Here is an 18,237-nt window from a genome sequence, read left to right as displayed (position 1 = left end):
TGGGGCTGCAGGGACAGTGTGGGGCTGCAGGTCACGGCGTGGGGCTGCAGGTGACATCGTGGGGCTGCAGGGGACTGCGGGGATGGAGGGGGCTGCGGGGATGGAGGGGCAGTGTGGGGCTGCAGGGACAGTGTGGGGCTGCAGGTGACATAGTGGGGCTGCAGGTGACATAGTGGGGCTGCAGGGGACTGCGGGGATGGAGGGGGCTGCGGGGATGGAGGGGCAGTGTGGGGCTGCAGGGACAGTGTGGGGCTGCAGGTCACGGCATGGGGTTGCAGGTGACATCGTGGGGCTGCAGGGGACTGCGGGGATGGAGGGACAGTGTGGGGCTGCAGGGACAGCGTGGGGCTGCAGGTCACATCGTGGGGCTGCAGGGGACTGCGGGGATGGAGGGACAGTGTGGGGCTGCAGGGACAGTGTGGGGCTGCAGGTGACAGCGTGGGGCTGCAGGTCACGGCATGGGGCTGCAGGGACAGCGTGGGGCTGCAGGGACAGTGTGGGGCTGCAGGTGACAGCGTGGGGCTGCAGGGGACAGCGTGGAGATGGAGGGGGGCAGTGAGGGGATTACGTAGAGCTGGAGGGGATTTCATCACCCAAAGCGTTACAGATTCTGATCACATTTCGAGTGGCCGAGGCAGCAGTGCACAGCCCCCAGGCACTGACCCAGCGGCATGCAGCGCCTCCCCAGCCGCCAGCGCACAGGAGCAGGGCTGGGACCCCCAGGCAGGGCTCCCCATCACGCATCAACCCTGGGACAGCAGCAGGGACTCCCTGCAGCTCCCTGTGGGGCAGGAATCACCCCAAAGTGGCCTTTTTCCCTTCTGCCAGGCAGGGAGGCTGCTGCCGCCTCCTTGGCAAATCACCCTGGTATTGCATGGGGGTCTAGGGGGACCCTCCTGGGGCTTGTCATCTTCCCAACCCATCTAGCCTCCCTGGAGCAGCCCCACATCCTGCTACAGGGGCAGCTCCTGCTCTGCCATCCCTCCTCTGGCAGGGCTCACCACGGGCAGTGTGTGCACCCCAGGGAAATCCTCCTTTAAGTCCAAATGATTTTGTTGAGAAAACAAGTCTTTTGTAAGGTTCCTACATACAGGAGGTCCTCCCCAAATGAGGTGGTTTGGATTTTTGCTGGAATCCAAAATGCCTGTTTGCATTCATTAAATTGTTTTATAAACTGCATGGACAGCAACAAGCTGTGAAGGATCAAAACCAGCAATTGGCCGCTGGAAGATGCTGCATGGCAGCGTCTGGAGACAGATGCAAGGGTGCAGGTACACTGCCACAAGCTGCTACTGAGAGCAAGGGCCACGTGTTTTAGCATGTTCACCAGTGCCCAGCGAGGACCAGCTATGTCTCGCTTACCTGTTTCATTTCCCCCAGCGCTCCACAGAAGTTGTGTTGAGGACTTGAATACTTGCAGCCTTCCCACTCCTCTGGGCAGCTGGACTGGCTGAAGCAATAGTAGCTCCGCAGCCATGTTTCAGCGGTCGGGTTTAGCCATCGTTTGAAACACAGCCTTGGAGCAACATGGTGGGTTGATACTGGAAAGGTGCGGCGCAAACATCGTGTCCTCCCCAAAGTGCCATGATGGTGGCAGCTCTCAGGCCCACAGTCTCTGGTGACGTCACTCTCAGGTGACCCCTGCCCACACACTTTGGTTTAGACTTGGCCAACAAAATGGGTGGAAGAAATGGCCTGGATGGGGCCCATCACGCTCCTCTGTGCCTCCTCCACAGGCAGCTGCCTCCTTGGGAGCCGCTTTCCCCCGCGGGGCCACACGGCCGGCCGTGGCTTGGAGGCACCGAGGCTTCACAGCACAGCCCAGGCCCAGGCTGCCCACCCGGGCCCCTGCCCTCGCCCCGGCCCTCGCTCAGCCACCAGCAGCTCTCCGAGGCGGCTGGGCTGCAAGGCCGAGCCGTGACCGGTGGGCCCCACGGCCTCTATCCCGCCCCTCGAGCGCTCGACGCCCGCAGGCCGCCCCGACACCGACGCCAGCCTCAGGGCCACAAAATGGCGGCCGGCGGCCCCGTCAGCCGGCCCCGGCCCGCCCCGGCGGCCGTAGGAACCTTCGCGCGGCGGAACGCGCGGGCGCGGGGGGCGGTTTCCGGGCCGGGCCGGCGGGAGGTTGGGCCGGGCCCGGCCCCGCCGCCATGGCCGAGGGCTCGGCGGAGCTGGAGCTGTTCCGCCGCCGCTGGCGGGAGGAGCTGGCGGGGGGCGCGAAGCGGCGGCGGCAGGAGGCGGCGGCGGAACCCGAGAGGCACCGCAGCGCGGAGCCGGGCGAGCCGAGCTACCTGGCGCTGGCCCGAGGCCTGCTGGACGGCGGCACCCCGGCCTGCCGCAGCCCGTCGCCCGCCCGCCCCGCCGAGGAGCCCGCGGAGGACGGAGGCGGAGGCGGCGACGGCGACGACCTGCTGGGGCAGCTCATCCGGGACCTGGTAGGGCTGCGCGGCGCCGGGGCCGCTCCCGGCCGGCACCCCCCGCCTGGGGCGGCCCCGGGGCTGGGCCCCGGTGCGGAGCGGGCCCTCGGCGGGGCGGGGGGGGGCGCGTCTCGCCTTCCCGGGGCTTGTTTCTTAGCTGCTGAGTTTTTTGGGGCGGTCTAATCGTCGCCCCCACCTCCCAATTTACTTTTCTTACGAGACGGTGCCTTTTCCCTTACAAAAGGGCCTGTCCCTGGCTGAGGCAGCAGCCCTAACTGCGGCTGTCCTGCCTTGCCACACAGCAGCTTAACAGAACAGCGATTAAGTCTTTAATTGAAGGAGTTAATTCGGAAATAGCCTTAAATACAGTTCTGAACCAGATAAAAGTTATTTTGGTAAACCCTCTAAATGCAATAGAGGTTTTATTTACAGCGTAAGAAAACTAGGGGGGAAACCTATTTTCTTGCTTCTCGCTACCCTAACTGTGACTAATTACTCTTTGCTTAAAAAAAAAATTAAAAGGAACAGATTAAATTTCTGTCTGCAAGGCACAAATTAATCCATTTACGGAATTAGTGCTCCATTAGCACATGGGAGCCCGGATCTGTCTCGGAGGGAATGGTAGTGTTTGAGTTTTGGATTCGTTCCAGTCGACTTTTAGACAGGCTGGTGCTGACTTAACGTTACCGCTCCGTCCGCAGCGGTGAGCATTGTGCTAGAGACCAGCTGCCCGAATCTTCGGGATGTAGGAAGGGAAGACCTTGATCTGCCTCTTAACGTTATGATAGCATTAAAACGGAATTGGTCTGAGCTGTTGCACTTGCAGTTTGAATATACTCTTGTGTGTTAGTTTAAAAAAAAAACAAACACCTGCATAGCTGTGTTTTCTTTTTTTTTCTCCCTCATTTTCCTGAGAGAGCTGTCGGTCTGGAGCATTGTGCTTGTGCTGGGCTGTAGGCAGTCTGTCCTTCTGATGGTACCTTTGGGTCCATGCAGCCAGACTAGGTTCTGCTGGTTGGATGTGAGTCAACTCCAATTTGGAAGCAGTATATTCATAGTGGTGCTGTGCCTGAGCTCATAAGCCTAGAGCTAATAAGCCTTGCCGAATGGCTCATCTTATTTGTTTGGGCAACGCGTTGCTTGAAAATGGTTATATGGCTCCTGGATCAGAGCTGGTTCACATCTGGCCAGCTTGGGGTCTGTCTGCGTGTGGCGGTGGAGATGTGCTCTCAGAGTTCCTTTTATATTTTTCTTTGGTGCCCCTTTTGGAAACAGATGCAATCTAAATCGTATGAAAGCAAACAGTCTTGCAAATCCATAGCAGGGAGTGGAGCCAGAGATCCTCATGCAAAGAGAAAGGAAAAGGAGCTGTTGGTGCAGGAAAATTGTGGACAGGGAGAGAGGGGAGCGGGAACGTTGTGTGCAGGTCCTAGTTTAAGTAACTTTAGATTGAGTGTGAGGTCCTGCTGTTTATAAAAAAACATTGCATTTTATCTAAAAAGACCTAATGGGAACATTGCCCATATTTGTGCTGACTAAACACTTAGCTAGCGTAGAACACCTTTTGCATTAAAAATTTCCACGCAACCGTATTATGCAATGGTTTTCCTGTGTAAGTGGACTTCAAACTTAGCGTTGCCTATTTTTACTACTTTGTCGGTACTGCAAAAGGTCCAGGTTTAAATGAGCAAGGAGTAATTTTAGAGAGACCTACAAAGAAACAAAGGTCTTGGGGCTAGAGAAGTGCTAAGAGGCAGGGGATGATCCTGATTTGGGAGCTGCCTGACTTTCTGGTGGCAAGCGGTGGGGATAGGTTTTAACTGGGCACCTGATTTTGTGTGTGGAGATTGATGGAGGGTGATCAGGCATTCAGGAGCAATGTGGGATGGTACCAGAAACCAGGAGAAAACACTAAAGAGTGAAACTTCAAAACGGGTGACATAGAAATGGTCAGAATGGGCTGATTTTACGCTCTCTCTGTTATATACTATAGAAATTTGGAATGTGCAGACAGAAATGAGGGAGAGGACAAATCTCAATGCAGTAACTTAATGCAGGAAGAAGATTTAATAATTATGTAGTTAAAGCAAACAAATAGAATCTAGGAAAAATGTATGTGCTGCATTTAGCTGTTAGATTAAAATGATAGATTCTTTGGTTTTAATTTTTTTACTGAGATAACTTAATCAGCTAAAGCAGCAACTCTTTCAGCACATTTCATATTAAAAAGACATTTGTATCTTACTAGTGAAAGACAGAAAACAACTGTAATGTCATCTCCATTCAGTTTTATATCAAAATGTTTGTTCGTTTTCCATCATCTGTGTTTGAATCTTGTAAGTGAAATTAATAATGGGCATATGTCGTCAAAGTGCTTACTTGTTTGGTCTATTTGATGCTGAAACCTTAGATAACCTTTTTTACTAGAACTCCTGTCTTGCCTTTCTCTGCTGTCTGACTGTAGATAAGCCTTACAGTTCTCCTCAATTTGCTTTTTAGCTCCACTTAGCCTTCTAATATTCTTTACCTGATATGACTTGGAAGAGTAAAGAGTAGCTTGGGTACCTTCATGCCAGCATGGTCTGCCTGATGTTACGGGAAGGAGAGGCAGAATTACTTCTGCCTTTCCTATGGAACTGTGATGGCACTGAAGATACAATGTCCTTTCTTTGTGGTACAGTAACTTTTGCTACTAACTAGCTATGCATCAAAGAAGCCTAACAAATTATTTTCTCTTTTTTCTTCCTTTCAGAATGAAATAAATGAGGTTCCCTTCTTTGATATCCAGCTGCCTTACGAACTGGCACTGAAGATATTTCAGTACCTAAGCAAGACTGAATTGGGAAGGTGTGCTCAGGTAAGCACTGCTGACAGTTTCCTTCTCTGATACAACACAAAATTGGCAGAAATATTCAATAAACAGTCGAGCACCTTGATGCAGGGAAAATGTGTGGCAGCCCTAGTAACTCAGCTGATTGTGCTTTTACTTTTGGAAATAACTTCCAGAGCTGAATATTGAAAAAATAGTAGTGAGCTGGATTTATAGCTTGCTGTTGAGTAGAGTTAAATAAAACTTCTGTGGCTTGGACAAAAGCAAAGCCTTAAAATTTAAAATAAATACTGTGAAGATCTTTTGCGTCAAGTGAATATATTTAGAAACAAGCGAGTGTCTTGCTACAATATTTAGAACTCAGAGTTCTGTGATGCTAAGGACTTGGAAACAAAGCTGCTCCTCCCACTTGTCAGTGTCAGACTTGAACCATAGAAGTTGGAGTAGTAACTTCTTGTCTGTAGTAATTTCATGTAAGGCTAAATTCTTAGATGACACTGATTTCCTTCCTCCCTCCGCACTGCCTTGCAGGGGGTTTATATTTTTCTTCGGTGATACTTCAAGATAATGCTTTCGCCAGGCTGTACTCGGAGATGGTCCATAATTTATGTGTAGTTGTAAACTGCCTGTTTCTTCAAGTAGCTTTACTAACTTAAACACTCACACCCCCCTGGCTATACTTAGGATTGTTCAGCCCACACTATTGAGCCTATCTCCTTTCTTCACACATGAAATGATGAGCCTTCTCTCTGAATGAGTCTTCAAAGCAAACTTAATTGGCGAGTGCTGATTACCATGTGAAATATTGTGGTTATTCATTGCCAGCTTCTCCCATGGCCACTACTTAGTGTTTCAGGCTGGTGTTCATTGAACTGTTATGTACAAAGCACATCTTGCAGCTTCAGAAAAATCCAACTAAAATCATGCTTTGTGTTACACTCGAACCATGCCCTGGGCTGTTTGTAAAAGAAAGAAATGTTAACATGTAAAAATTGAAAAGTGACAGGAAGGGTATAGCTTCGTGGTGGATGGCAAACCAGTCACAAGTATTATCCAAATGGCCCTGAATGCATTGAAATGAAATTAGGCTTTTAATGTTCAGTATGAGCAAGTCATAGTGTTAAAGAGTTACAGGTGGCTATTGCTTAAATCTTTTACTTGCTAATGCCTTTTAGGAATAAGGACTATTAGAAGAAAAATAATTCCTCTCGCAGGGCTTCTGTTGCAGAAGAAAAAACTCTCTAGGTGTATTTTTTGGTGCTACCCAGCAGACTCTGAAGCTTTCAGATATGCTCAAGTTTCTGTCATTTGAGGTAGAGATACGCGATCAGTAAAGGCCACATTCCATGAAATGGAACAGGGTTGCGTTTTTTTAAGTGGAGTACTTTAAGGTTATTCTTTCTGTTTCTCTTCCTCCCCTTCCCCAGCATGATCAGTTTACCTCATGACATAGTAAAAAGATTGGCTGATGAAGGGCTGCTCCTTTTCTCTGTGCTTGGACTGCACTTGATTACTCTCTCTCTCTCTCATTTTGGTTTTTAACTTGAACCTGTTCTTGTGAGATGTGTTTTAACACTGAGAAAATTTTCCACATTTCTCATTTGCCTTTTCAGACAGAGTTGGTCAGTCCTATGTGCAGCTGACAAGTAGCTGAGCAAATGCCCAGTGTTTTACAAGGCTTTCTGAATTAGATTAATATCCAATGCTTTTAGTGCAGAGCTGGCTTCTTTTTAAGTGTTCAAATAAAAAGCAAAGCAATAAAAATAAATACCATTTTCATTTTTCTCCTGGTGATTTTGTTTTTGAAGGAGGGGGGGAGCCCTCTTCTGTTAAATGGAAAGCCCTGCTGCTTTACAGTGTTATCGTAGAAAGGTGGTGGTTTTTTTTATTAAGGCGTCTTGGGATTTCAGTGAAATTGGGCCAGTTAGTGGAATTGGCATCATGAACTATGTGAGTGCCTTTGGAGAAAACCTGTTTTCTTAGTTCTTTATGCCAAATTGGTAACCAGCTAACAGTAAAGTAGCCTGACTGCAGAGCCTCTTTGAGATTTAATCACACCACAGACTGCTCTGGAAAACTTTAATTTCACCCTGATATTTCCCCCTCCCCCTCTTCCCCACTGCTTTTCTTTGATTTTTGGAATTAGTACTATAAAACACAAACTATCTGTTTGGCACTTGAAATACAAAAGCCATATGTAGCATGTAAATTAACGGTGTCATTAGTTCCTGAGCTGTGGTGGGTTCGCAGTAGCTGTGTGATAGTCAGTAGCATCCAGCAGACCAGTCCCTGCTGATAACCCATGTTACTCTATCAACAGAACAGTCCAGGGTAATGGTAAAATTTTCCCTCTGCTTTATGCCAGCCCTGTGAGCATCTTGTGGTTCTGTTCTGACCATTGGAACAACAAAAAAAAAAAGCTATGTTATGAGCGACTCTCTTGTGACTTCTGTGATGAGCAGCTTTGAGAACAGTCAGTCCTTCCTCCTGGTTGTGATATAGGGGGAAAAGAAAAACAATCACTCGGGACACCACGAGTATGACAAATTGAAATGCATCAGAAGTTCTTGTGTTATTTGGGGTTGATACTGCCGATACTGGCAATTAACTTCACTCGTGGCCTGAGGACCTGGCCCTTAAACTGTGCCTTTGTGATAAGGTGATGTGTCTCATCTATGAACTTCTCCACATACTTAGAGTAGTTCCTGCTTTCTAGTAATACCAGAGACTGCATAAATTGCATTTTGTGGCGTGAAATACTTCTTGACAGTATGTACTGAATTTTGGCAGTGCTAAGGCAGTTTTATTTATGAACAGATCAGTGGGAAATTGCCTTGAACTGTTAGCATTTTCATCTGAGAAAAGGTTTAGAAATGTTTACCAACACAACAATTGTGTATGTATCTAGGACAAGGGAGACTGTTTCTAGGAATTTAAGAATGAATTGTCTTGCATAAGTCAACAATTTCAGATGCTTGCCTCTAGAGCTTCTGGAACTGTCACACTGTTAGGTTTTTAGTGTTTATACATTTAAAAAAAGAAAATCTCATGTAGTTTTTGAGCATACTTTTGCATCAAGGTTGTATATGAGTAAGAGCAATCATCCATTCTTCTCACAGTTTAAAGAGAGAGCAGATGAATAGATGGATAAGGATGTCCTGAGCTCAGAATGAAACTTAAATAATGGATGGACCACTCGGTGAATAAGAAACTGACTGGATGGTCACAGTAAAAGAGTTGCAGTCAATGGCTCAATGACCCAAGCAGACACCAGTGATGAGTGGCATTCCTCCGGCGTCGTCACTGGGACCAGTGCTTTTTAACATCTTTGTCAGCAACATGAATGCTAGGACTGAGTGCACCCTCAGTTTGCCAGTGACACCAAGCTGTGTGGTGCAGTTGACACGCTGGAGGGAAGGGATGCCATCCAGAAGGATCTTGACAGGCTTGAGAGGTGGGGCCATGTGAACCTCATGAAGTTCAACAAGCCCAAGTGCAAGGTCCCTCACCTGAGTCGGGGCAATGCCAAGCACAAATACAGGCTGGGAGGGGAATGGATTGAGAGCAGCCCTGAGCAGAAGAAGGGCCTAGGGCTGTTGGTTGATGAGAAGGTCACCGTGACTCAGCACTGTGTGCTTGCAGCCCAGAAGGCCAGCTGTATCTTCAGCCACATCACCAACAGGTTGGGGGAGGGGATTCTCCCCCTCTGCTCCGCTCTGATGAGACCCCCTTGCAGCACTGCTTCTAGCTCTGGAAGAGGAGGGACACAAAGATGATCGAGGGCTGGAGCACCTCTCCTGTGAGGGCAGGCTGAGAGCTGGGGTTGTTCAGCCTGGAGAAGAGAAGGCTCCAGGGAGACCTTAGAGCATCTTCCAGTACCTAAAGGGGCCGACAGGAAAGCTGGAGAGGGGTTTTTTGCATGGGATGTAGAGATGGGACAAGGAGAAATGGATTTAAACTGAAAGAGGGCAAATTTAGATAGATATAAGCAAGAAATTCTTCCCTGTGAGGGTGGTGAGGCGCTGGCCCAGGTTGCCCAGGGCGGCTGTGGGTGCCCCATCCCTGGGGGTGCTCAGGGCCAGGCTGGACGGGGCTTGGAGCAACCTGGTCTGGTGGAAGGTGTCCCTGCCTGGGGCAGGGGGGTGGGACTAGGTGATCTTTAAGAAGGTCCCTTCCAACCCGAACTGTTCTATGGTTCTCTGATTATCGCAGAGAATTGAAAAGCCTCCATCTCATTGGCTTTGGATTAAATACTATTTGGCACTGCATGTTGTACTGAACTGAAAAGTCCATGTATTTCTAACCGAGGCCCTTGGCTTCAGAGAATGAACCATGACCATGTCTAGGGAAGAAAATAAACCTAATGAAACAAAGACAATTATCAGATGGAGAGGGATGAATAAACCTTCATTGGGATTTCAGCCATCTGATTTAGATGGGATTAGAAGAAATTTAGGATTTGATTCAAGAGGTGGGGGACTTTAGGGTTGGTGGGGTTTTTTTTTGGGGGGGGGAATTCCCTAAAGGCACAACCAATGTCAGCAAAACCCTTTGAAGTCCTTCAGAACATTGTTACTTGCTGAGCTGTTAGATACAAAACTGTTCCTGTGTGGAGCTCGGGGGAAACCCAAGTTTCTTTGCTGAGAACAGTTGAGAACTGTAGTAAAAAGATAATAGGAAAACTCAAGACAAATTTAAATTGGGAACTCTAAATCTATAAAGAAGTCTGTAAGATGTTGTTGTTGATCATTGTTGGAGTTTCTATGTAGTGTAGATTTGGAAATAATTACATTCATAGTTTAATAAGAGCTTTGCATGTCTCAGCTACTCTCCAACAAGCAGAATGTATGGGTGCGTATAAATAAAGTCGTAATCCTCTGGCTTTTGGGGCCTCACCTGAAACTCTTAAGTCAAGCAGATCTAATAAAGCTGACTTCAAGCCAATGGCTGGTTTTAATGCGGCAGCTCACAGTGGTGCTGTAAAGTAAAATGCTTGAGACTCTTTTATTAGCGATTTCTTGCAGCTGAGGCTTGCTCAGTGGGGCTTTTACAAGGGATTGTCATGCTAGTTTTGGTGCATTAAGAAAAGGCTGCATTAGGGACCCTTTGGAAATTCATGCTTGTAAAGCAGCAGGATTCGATGTAATTTGATTTAAAAAAATCATAATAGGATAGGATCTTTATTCCCCTTGCATGTTTGTTCCTGAAAGTTGAAAAGGCAGTCTAAATTTTATGTAGTCGTCCCCCACCCCCTTTTTTTTTTTACTGTCTTTATAAAATGCTTTTAAGACCTTGAAACTAGAAAGGTCTGTACAACTTTGTTTTGGCAAACTCCAAAGGTGTGTGGTTTTCTGTGAGGATTTTTTTTTCCAAGCAAGGCAGAAGTTGGCATGGTTTGACTTTGTTTACTTTTTTTTGTATGTTAGCCTGTCCCCTCGGTGTCAGCAGAGATGTGCTGCTGTGCCGGGATGGGGGCAGAGGTGCCGTTATTGTCGGCTGGGCTTGGCCGGGGTGCTCAACTTCTGCAGAACAGCGGGGTTTTTGTGTGTCAGCAAAAGGTTTTTTTTTTTTTTTTTGTTTGAGCAATAATATATGGGTTTATATTACTTTAAAACCAAATCGAGAGCAAATTCCCCACTAAACTGTAACGGTTTGAAGCTTGAATTGGTTTTTGTTTTTTTTTTATGCTTTTGAACTTCCTGAGTGTATCCCTGTAGGGACAGGAGCATTAAGCACTGCTTTTTTTATTACAGGGTGATGTTTAACACTAGAGAAGACTCGGTGCTGTTCCTGTCATTTGTGAGGCATTGTGATTGCCCTATCCAGGTTGTTTTCTTTGTCAGATGATGGAAGGGGATTATGCATGTCTGCTAGTTTGAATTGGGGTCTCTTGGTGACTTGACTAGAATATTAGCTCTGCTGGACTTGGATATTCCTGTCTGAGAGCTCCTCTTGTATAGAGGTATCAAATCTTAAAAACATATGCAGCTTACTCTGTCCACCACCCTTTTTTCATCTTAAACTTTTTTTTCTTTTCCCTGGGGGAAAAAGGTCATGAGGTATGTCTTACGACCCAGTTCTTGATTCCTAGTGAGATGTTGGTTTTTGAGAGCAGTAATTGATACATGTGTTCTTTCCAGCAAGGCAACACAACATAAACAAGATGAAAACCTTATGAAGCTTCTAGCCAAGGGGACATCTATGCTGTTCACTGCAGAGCATGCTGTCCCACTGTTTGGCGTCTACGTAATATGCAGGGAGGTTTGGGAACATGTGTGTGGGATCTTTTTGCACTTACTGTGACCCAAGGAGATCTGTAAGATGCAGTGTTGAGTTGGTGGGTGCTTTTTGGACCTTAGCTACTATCTCCATGTGGTGTTGTGGGTGTTTTGGTTGGGCTGACTAGTCGCTCTTGGCGGGATGCTGCATTTAATACAGCGGGCTAAGGCATGCTTTTCCAAGGCATCACATGTAAAATTTTACAGATCAGATTACAAACTCTTGAGATTACTTGATTTATTTAAGGCAGTGGCTGTTGTTTTCTAACCTCCCTGTAAGCTCACTGCACGCTTTGTTGCTCCAATGGCTTGTGTTCTCCTTGGACTTTTTGCAAATCTGCACTAGCCGAAAGGATGTCATACTTTCAGTATTCTTCATGATACATAGTTTTGTGAAGCATCGCTTTGTCTTTGAAAGCTGTGGTTTTAAGAAGTCTGAAGCAAGGTGTGTATGGAAATGATAAAATACAAAGGAGATTAATCTTGTAAAATGGAGAACAAGTAATAGTTCATCCTTCATCTCCCTGTGCTGTGTCCTATCTGTGTGTAAACGTGGAATGAATGGCAAGTAAACACGGAGAGATGGCCCTGTGGGTTTGTATCAATGGGAGACCTAGATTCTTGGTGTAATCTTGGGACTGAAATGGACATCAGATGCTTAATTCTAAGTTGCTAAAAATGATGTCAGGCTGAGAAGGTTTTTTTAATCTTTTGGAAACTGTACAATTGATTGCTGCTTTCACTCGTGGCAGTTTTCATTGGTTACATCTGTTTTTTTAAATTAAGAATTACAGAGAACAAATGCTACTTAAGTTGGCTCTTACCTCTTGAATCTTTAATTCTAAGCCCACAATTGATTGTGATGAAGCTGTTCTCTCTGAAATGGACAGCAACTTGAGGCTACTTGAAAAACTTAATAATTCATTCCTATTTATGCATACTGTAATACAATAGGTTATAAATCACTAATGTCATACACCTAATCAGACATTGTCAGTAGGACTTTAGAGATATGATGGTGTGATCTGAGAGGTTTTCTTAGCTACAAATATGAAAATCATATTGTTGTGCTAAACTTACAATGCTTTCTTAATTGTTTCCTTGCTGCTTTTCCCTTCAAAACTTTTAATGCACTGATGTTTCAGGTTGACAGCATGGCCACTAAATGATGGTGTTCACGTTTTATGGAGTCGAAACTCAGTTATTTTCAAAAGAATCCACGAAACCAAGTATTTTGTTAAAGGTTTGGGGGTTTTATACTCTCAGTAGTATAAAGGGTGAACAAATGTATTTGTTAAGATCAGAATTTAGTCTCAGTGCAGGCCTATACTGATTTATATGTGTATATTTCAGATGTTATTGAAAACATTTTATATGAAATCTATTTTTTACTTTTACGATATATATATCTCATATTCTCTCATATATATATATATAAATTTTATTTCTAGGTCAGCAGGACATGGAAAGTACTTGCAGAAGATGAAGTGTTGTGGTACCGGTTGTGCCAACAGGAAGGATACCTATTAGATACGAGCATCTCTGATCATTCCTGTTGGAAGCTCGCCCTCAAGAACTGCCGTGCCAGAGAGCGCACTTTGAAAACCAACTGGAAGGTAAAAGAGAATTTCTTTAATGGGATCCAGATGCTGTAGAAAAAATGGGAACCTGGTTCAAGCAAGTGGTAGTGAAAAGCTGGTCTTTTATACTGCAGCTTCTTTTTGCTGTTTAAAAGGGAAAAGCTGCTGAAGGATTTATGAGACATAGCCCTAGCTGTAATACCTTCCCCCCGCCCCCCCCCCCCCCACTCCCCCAGTCACTGACTTTTGGTAGTGAGTCTTTCTGTTTGCTGTGCATTGACTGGTGCAAGAAAGATGTTTATACTTCAACCGTCCCGTGATAATGAGAATCAGCCTTTAAGATGAAGGCTCCTTCCCCTGCTCATTACATATCCTAGCTAAGAGAGAGCTATAATTTTGTTGTTGTTGTGATAGTTGTTTCTCCACCTAAAGATTATGAATGATAATAAAGAGCAATAGCTTCTTTCTCCTTCATTCCCATCTGTAAAAATTCCAGACGGCAAGCATAAAATGGTTGTGTCTTCTCTCTCAGCTGCACTACAACTTGTCAGTAGCAAAAGCAAAGCTTGGGAGTTTTCCATGAAGCACCAAATTAACATGGTTGATTAACGTATTGCAGTACCAACACTATGTCTCATCTTCCTGTGCAGAACCGCATCGGTGCTGTGAGCCAGCTGCGATATGAGCTGGGAAAAATTCTTTGTGATGTACATACTTGCGATGGAGTTGTTATTGCTGGGTGAGTATGAGGTTGTGTAATGCTCACTGTTTGAAATCTCACGTATGGCTTTGTAACAAATTCAAAAGAAGCACCTGTTTGAGGCAACAAGAACGACTTTTTTTCTGACTGCAGTTCTTTTGTGGGTGAGGTAGACTGTCCTTAAAGTGACTGATAATGATGGTTATCTACAAGTCGTTTCAGCAGTGCAGATTTTTATGGTACTATTCCAAAAACGCTCTGATGTATGTGTAGTCCCTGTAAAGACTATAGTGCTTCCTGATGAACTGTACCTATGGTTTTTCTGCAGAAGCACCCAGAATGTATTAAATACAGTACATATCTGCTGAAAAATGTTTTTATTTTCCATAAAAACCTCTTAATCACAAAGATATTTTTGTGTGCTGTGGCAAGGTAACTTTAGAGGACTGTTACTTTTCTCCATTGTTATTTAAAAGTTCAGGGGAAAAAAAACCCACCCAAAAAGTAGAGAAACTCAAACTTCTCTTTTTCTAATACAAAGCTTGGTCAGGACTCCCCAGTTCCTCCAGTATCTCTTGATTCTTTTGGTGAGTTTGCATCAGCTGGCATGCTGAAGGGAGTTGGTGCCATTAAATAATTTAGGTTCCTGAAAACAGGTGAGCAGGTAAGAGACCACAGAGGGAAAAGCTACACATGTGTATCTGTTAGGAAAAACAATATTATGGGTATTACTTGTCAGTTATTTCCCTTCTCTGAGAAGATGAATTTTAGTAATGAAGTCTTCTTATGAAGCTATGAACATATATTTGATAAAACAACAGGGGGAAATCAGAGTTCAGCTGTTTGTCTTTATCTGGTTTGTAAATGAAATGTTTAGAAGATTAGAACACCAAAGTTATATTTCTTTCTTTGCTGTTTACTGCTTGCCCTTCGCTCTGCTTTGGTAGCTCAAGATCTCTGAAAACATCTCTTAAATTGCTGCACGTAGAACACTGTTCTTGCCCAAAAGAAGATGAGTTTGGTTTTCTGCCAGTGATGATTGAAGTCTGCAAGACAGTGGCACACTTGCACCTTCCAGTAATATCTCATGATAAATATCAAAAAAGACAGACTTAAAGATAAAACTAAAACTTCTAAGGACATGAGCAAATTGTGCAGGGAAATACTTGGTTTGTTATGTGCATTTGCTAAGTATATATGATAAGTAGATTGGGGAATTTGTTGGGGTTTTGTTGGTTTGCGTTTTTTTAATCTATACACAATACTCCCCTTTCGTAGCTTATAGTATTGTACTTAATGGCATTGTGCTTTCAAATTTGTCATAAAAGTGTAATGAATCTGGTGATCAATAGCTAGCTGCTGCATTCTTTCGGTACTGAAGAAGTAATTTAATAGCTGAGGTTAACAAAAGTCAATTTTCTTCTCGGTATAAATATCAATTATCTGTTACATTTAATGATTATATCTCCAGTTTCACAAACACTTACGTCCTTGGCTTTACATGTGAATAATCATAGATTACAGCAAGACTTGCCATGTGTGTAAAGCAAACCTGATATGTGACTTTGCAAGACTTGAAGTGGGTGATGATCTTAATGCTCATTTTGTGGGTGGCATTTCTTGGGTTTTCTAAGCAGTGGCTTGTGGCATCTTTGACCTTTCTTCTATAGTCAGGTTGCTATACTGCAGAAAAATAGGGCCATTCAGTTTTTAGCAGTTTTTTTGATGATAGAATCATTTAGGTTGGAAAAGACCCTTCATCAGCTTGGTTGCCCTTTGGACATGCTCCAGCACCTCAATGTCTGTCTTGTAGTGAAGGGCCAAAAACTGAAGACAGTATTTGAGGTGCAGCCTCATCAGTGTCCAGCACAGGGGATGGAAATTCTCCTTAGCCCTCCTTTTGTTGCTAATGTATTTATAGAAGCGTGATTTTTTTTTTTTTTTATTGTCTTTTGCGGCAGTAGCCAGATTAAGTTCTGGTTGGGCTTTGGCTCTTCTAATTTTCTCCCTTGATGTCTGACTTTGGGGAGCAGCTGCAGCACTCTGGCTCAGCTCAGTCGGGCCAGCCAGGCATTACGCTCTGTCTTTATAGCTGGAAACTGTGACAGCGTATAGCAGCTGCTCCCTGGTTTCAGGACATTCAACTTGGGATCTTGGAAGATCAGAGAATGGTTATAAAAATTAAAGAAAGATTTGGAGAGAGGGGTTCTCCAGCAGGAATGCTGGGGCTGTTGTGTCTTTGCAATCTTGGAGTAAGCCTGGGAACAACCTTACTTGATTTGGACTTGTGCTGTGATAGACCTCATCTTGCGTTTTTCACTATGCTGCTTCGAGTATAGTGCTGGAAAGTAGATTAATTTTCTTTAGAGTTGCTGTAAAGCTTTTTTAATCTTTCTGAAATGGAATTTGTACAGGTTGTGAGCAGAGTGACTTAAAACAGCAGTTACAAGCGTGATACACAGAGGTGTAGTTTGCCTGAAGTGGTTCGGGGGAGGATCTCTTTGTTAACTTTGTGTAAGGAAGCAAAGACAAACTCTACAAGGTTAGCTCTCCCTGAGAGGAATGTACCTATTTCATGCACTCTCCTGTTTTTTCCATGCTGCTGCCAAAGCTCAAGCCAGAAGATGGCAGAATATCAAGGACTGATTTAAGTGCAACCTGAGCTGCGAGTTGAAGGTGGCTGCTAGCAGCTCCTCTTTCTCAGAGCGCTTTGCATTTACGGGCTGACATCAGATAATTCAATCTGGCCTGCATGCAGAGCATCTTGTGTTTATCATTAAAATTTCATCCCAGCAGTTACGATGCTTGTTTTCTGGGTCAGACCTTGAATCCCTTTTCATTTGAGACAGCGGTGTTTGTGGTTACCTCACTCCCAATCAATGTTGTATTTGCCAGCCTTTCTACAGTTACATGTCTCAAAAGATCTTCTTAAAGGGTTGTTGTCCTCCCCCCTTCCATATTCAATTCAAATGTAGTTTTGTCTTTAAGTCAGTGTTTACTTAAAGCAATTATATAGCTGCTTGCTTGGCTTTTATAGATTACTACTGGTCATTAGGTTGACTGCACCTAATGCTGTCGTATGTTTGGTTTCAGTACAGAATGCCTGGCTTTCTTCATCTTCTGTTAATAAAATCTTATTTTATTTTATTTATTTTTTTTTTAAGCAAGCACATGTTCAAACTAAAATTGCTACTTTTTTTTTTTTTTCCTTGGTGGTGTTGACAGCCACACTGATGGGAATTTGTAGTGAGAGGTTAGGTCCTCCTGGAGATACCGATCTCGGAGCATGCATCTGGTCCTTGTTTGAACTGTGTTGTCATTACACAGTGGATCCTGTGGTGTAACATGTCTGTAGCGTGTTGTGAGACTGTTCTGTTGTCTGACTGGCTCTATGTGAATACTTATGTGTGGCTGTCCTTGAACCGTGGGAAGGCTTGCCTTGTGTTGGTGGTGGTGATCTCTTCTCACGACTTGCCCCATAAAACCAGAGTCTGCCGTGACATTTTATGGTGCATTGCGTTAACACGTAGGCTTGCAGAAAGGGCGCTGTGGCTTTACTGCTGCTGTTTGTAGCTCTGAAAGCTTCTCAAATGAAAAGAAACAGAAGAGATCCAGAGTCAGACCACCCTTCCAAAGACCCAGAAATATAAAGGTATCTGCTTTTCCTTTCTTCGGTTTTGCTTGACTGAAGGAGGTGGTAGACTGTGAGCGAAGAGCTTGTGTAAACAGAGATGTAAGGGCATGCCTCTGCTTTGCCACGGGGATGGAGCCAGCAGGTGCTCCATGGAGTCCCTGCCCCTCTTATAGACCAGGCTGGAAATCAGCCCCTGCTTCTTTTCTTTACGTTTTAACTTCAGACGCTCTCTTCCTTCCTCCAGTAAGTACTGGCATCTTTCCTGGAGATTTTATTTTCTTGAGTTAGGGCTGGTGAGATTCATCTGCTCCGAGTGCCTTGATAAATCAACAGCTTAACGCTTCCTCCCCTGTCAGGGTGGAGCACACCTGGCACGCATGGTGTTTCTACAAGTGATGCTTGATAAAGGCAATGAGAAGCAAAAGAACTTCTTTCTAAATATCCGCTGTGGTTAGGGGAATTGTCTGTTTTGGAGCTAGTGATATGTTTTGATTCTATCGTACTGAGAAACTAAATGCACCGAAATAATTTTCATACAGTTGCCTTCTTTCTGAAGGAGTCTTACAGGAGTTACAATTTTAACACTCCAGCACTTTCAAGCAATTTGGGCCTTTCAGTTTAAGTCATTACGAGCAACATACGTACAGACATACAGGTAGCTGCTACTATATGGTAGGTTTCTTTGTTCTCTATCATCACCTCCCACTCTGCTTTCCTCTTGCTCAAAGGTGACCTGCAAATGACTTTTTCAGAAAAATGGGCTTGCCGCTCTTTAGCTTCATAATGATGTGTGAGACT

The 18,237-nt window shown here is 44.8% G+C and overlaps 1 protein-coding gene across 2 annotated transcripts in view; it reads left to right on the top strand.

Annotated features, from left to right (window-relative positions):
• The first annotated feature begins 2,113 nt into the window (after positions 1-2,113).
• Positions 2,114-18,237, top strand: part of FBXW8 (F-box and WD repeat domain containing 8) — a 52,588-nt gene continuing 36,464 nt past the window's right edge. For both annotated transcript variants that reach the window (XM_037386563.1, XM_037386471.1), the window contains exons 1-4: positions 2,114-2,435; positions 5,170-5,274; positions 12,977-13,141; positions 13,756-13,844. In XM_037386563.1, coding sequence (XP_037242460.1) covers positions 2,151-2,435; positions 5,170-5,274; positions 12,977-13,141; positions 13,756-13,844 — 644 coding nt within the window. In that variant the 5' untranslated portion in view covers positions 2,114-2,150. The remainder of the gene's footprint in view (positions 2,436-5,169; positions 5,275-12,976; positions 13,142-13,755; positions 13,845-18,237) is intronic.

The sequence above is a fragment of the Falco rusticolus genome, chromosome 1 (genome assembly GCF_015220075.1).
Source record: "Falco rusticolus isolate bFalRus1 chromosome 1, bFalRus1.pri, whole genome shotgun sequence".
In the NCBI taxonomy this organism is placed as follows: domain Eukaryota; kingdom Metazoa; phylum Chordata; class Aves; order Falconiformes; family Falconidae; genus Falco; species Falco rusticolus.
The sequence above is the reverse complement of the archived record's forward strand: the minus strand, read 5'-3'. Positions and strand labels throughout refer to the sequence as shown.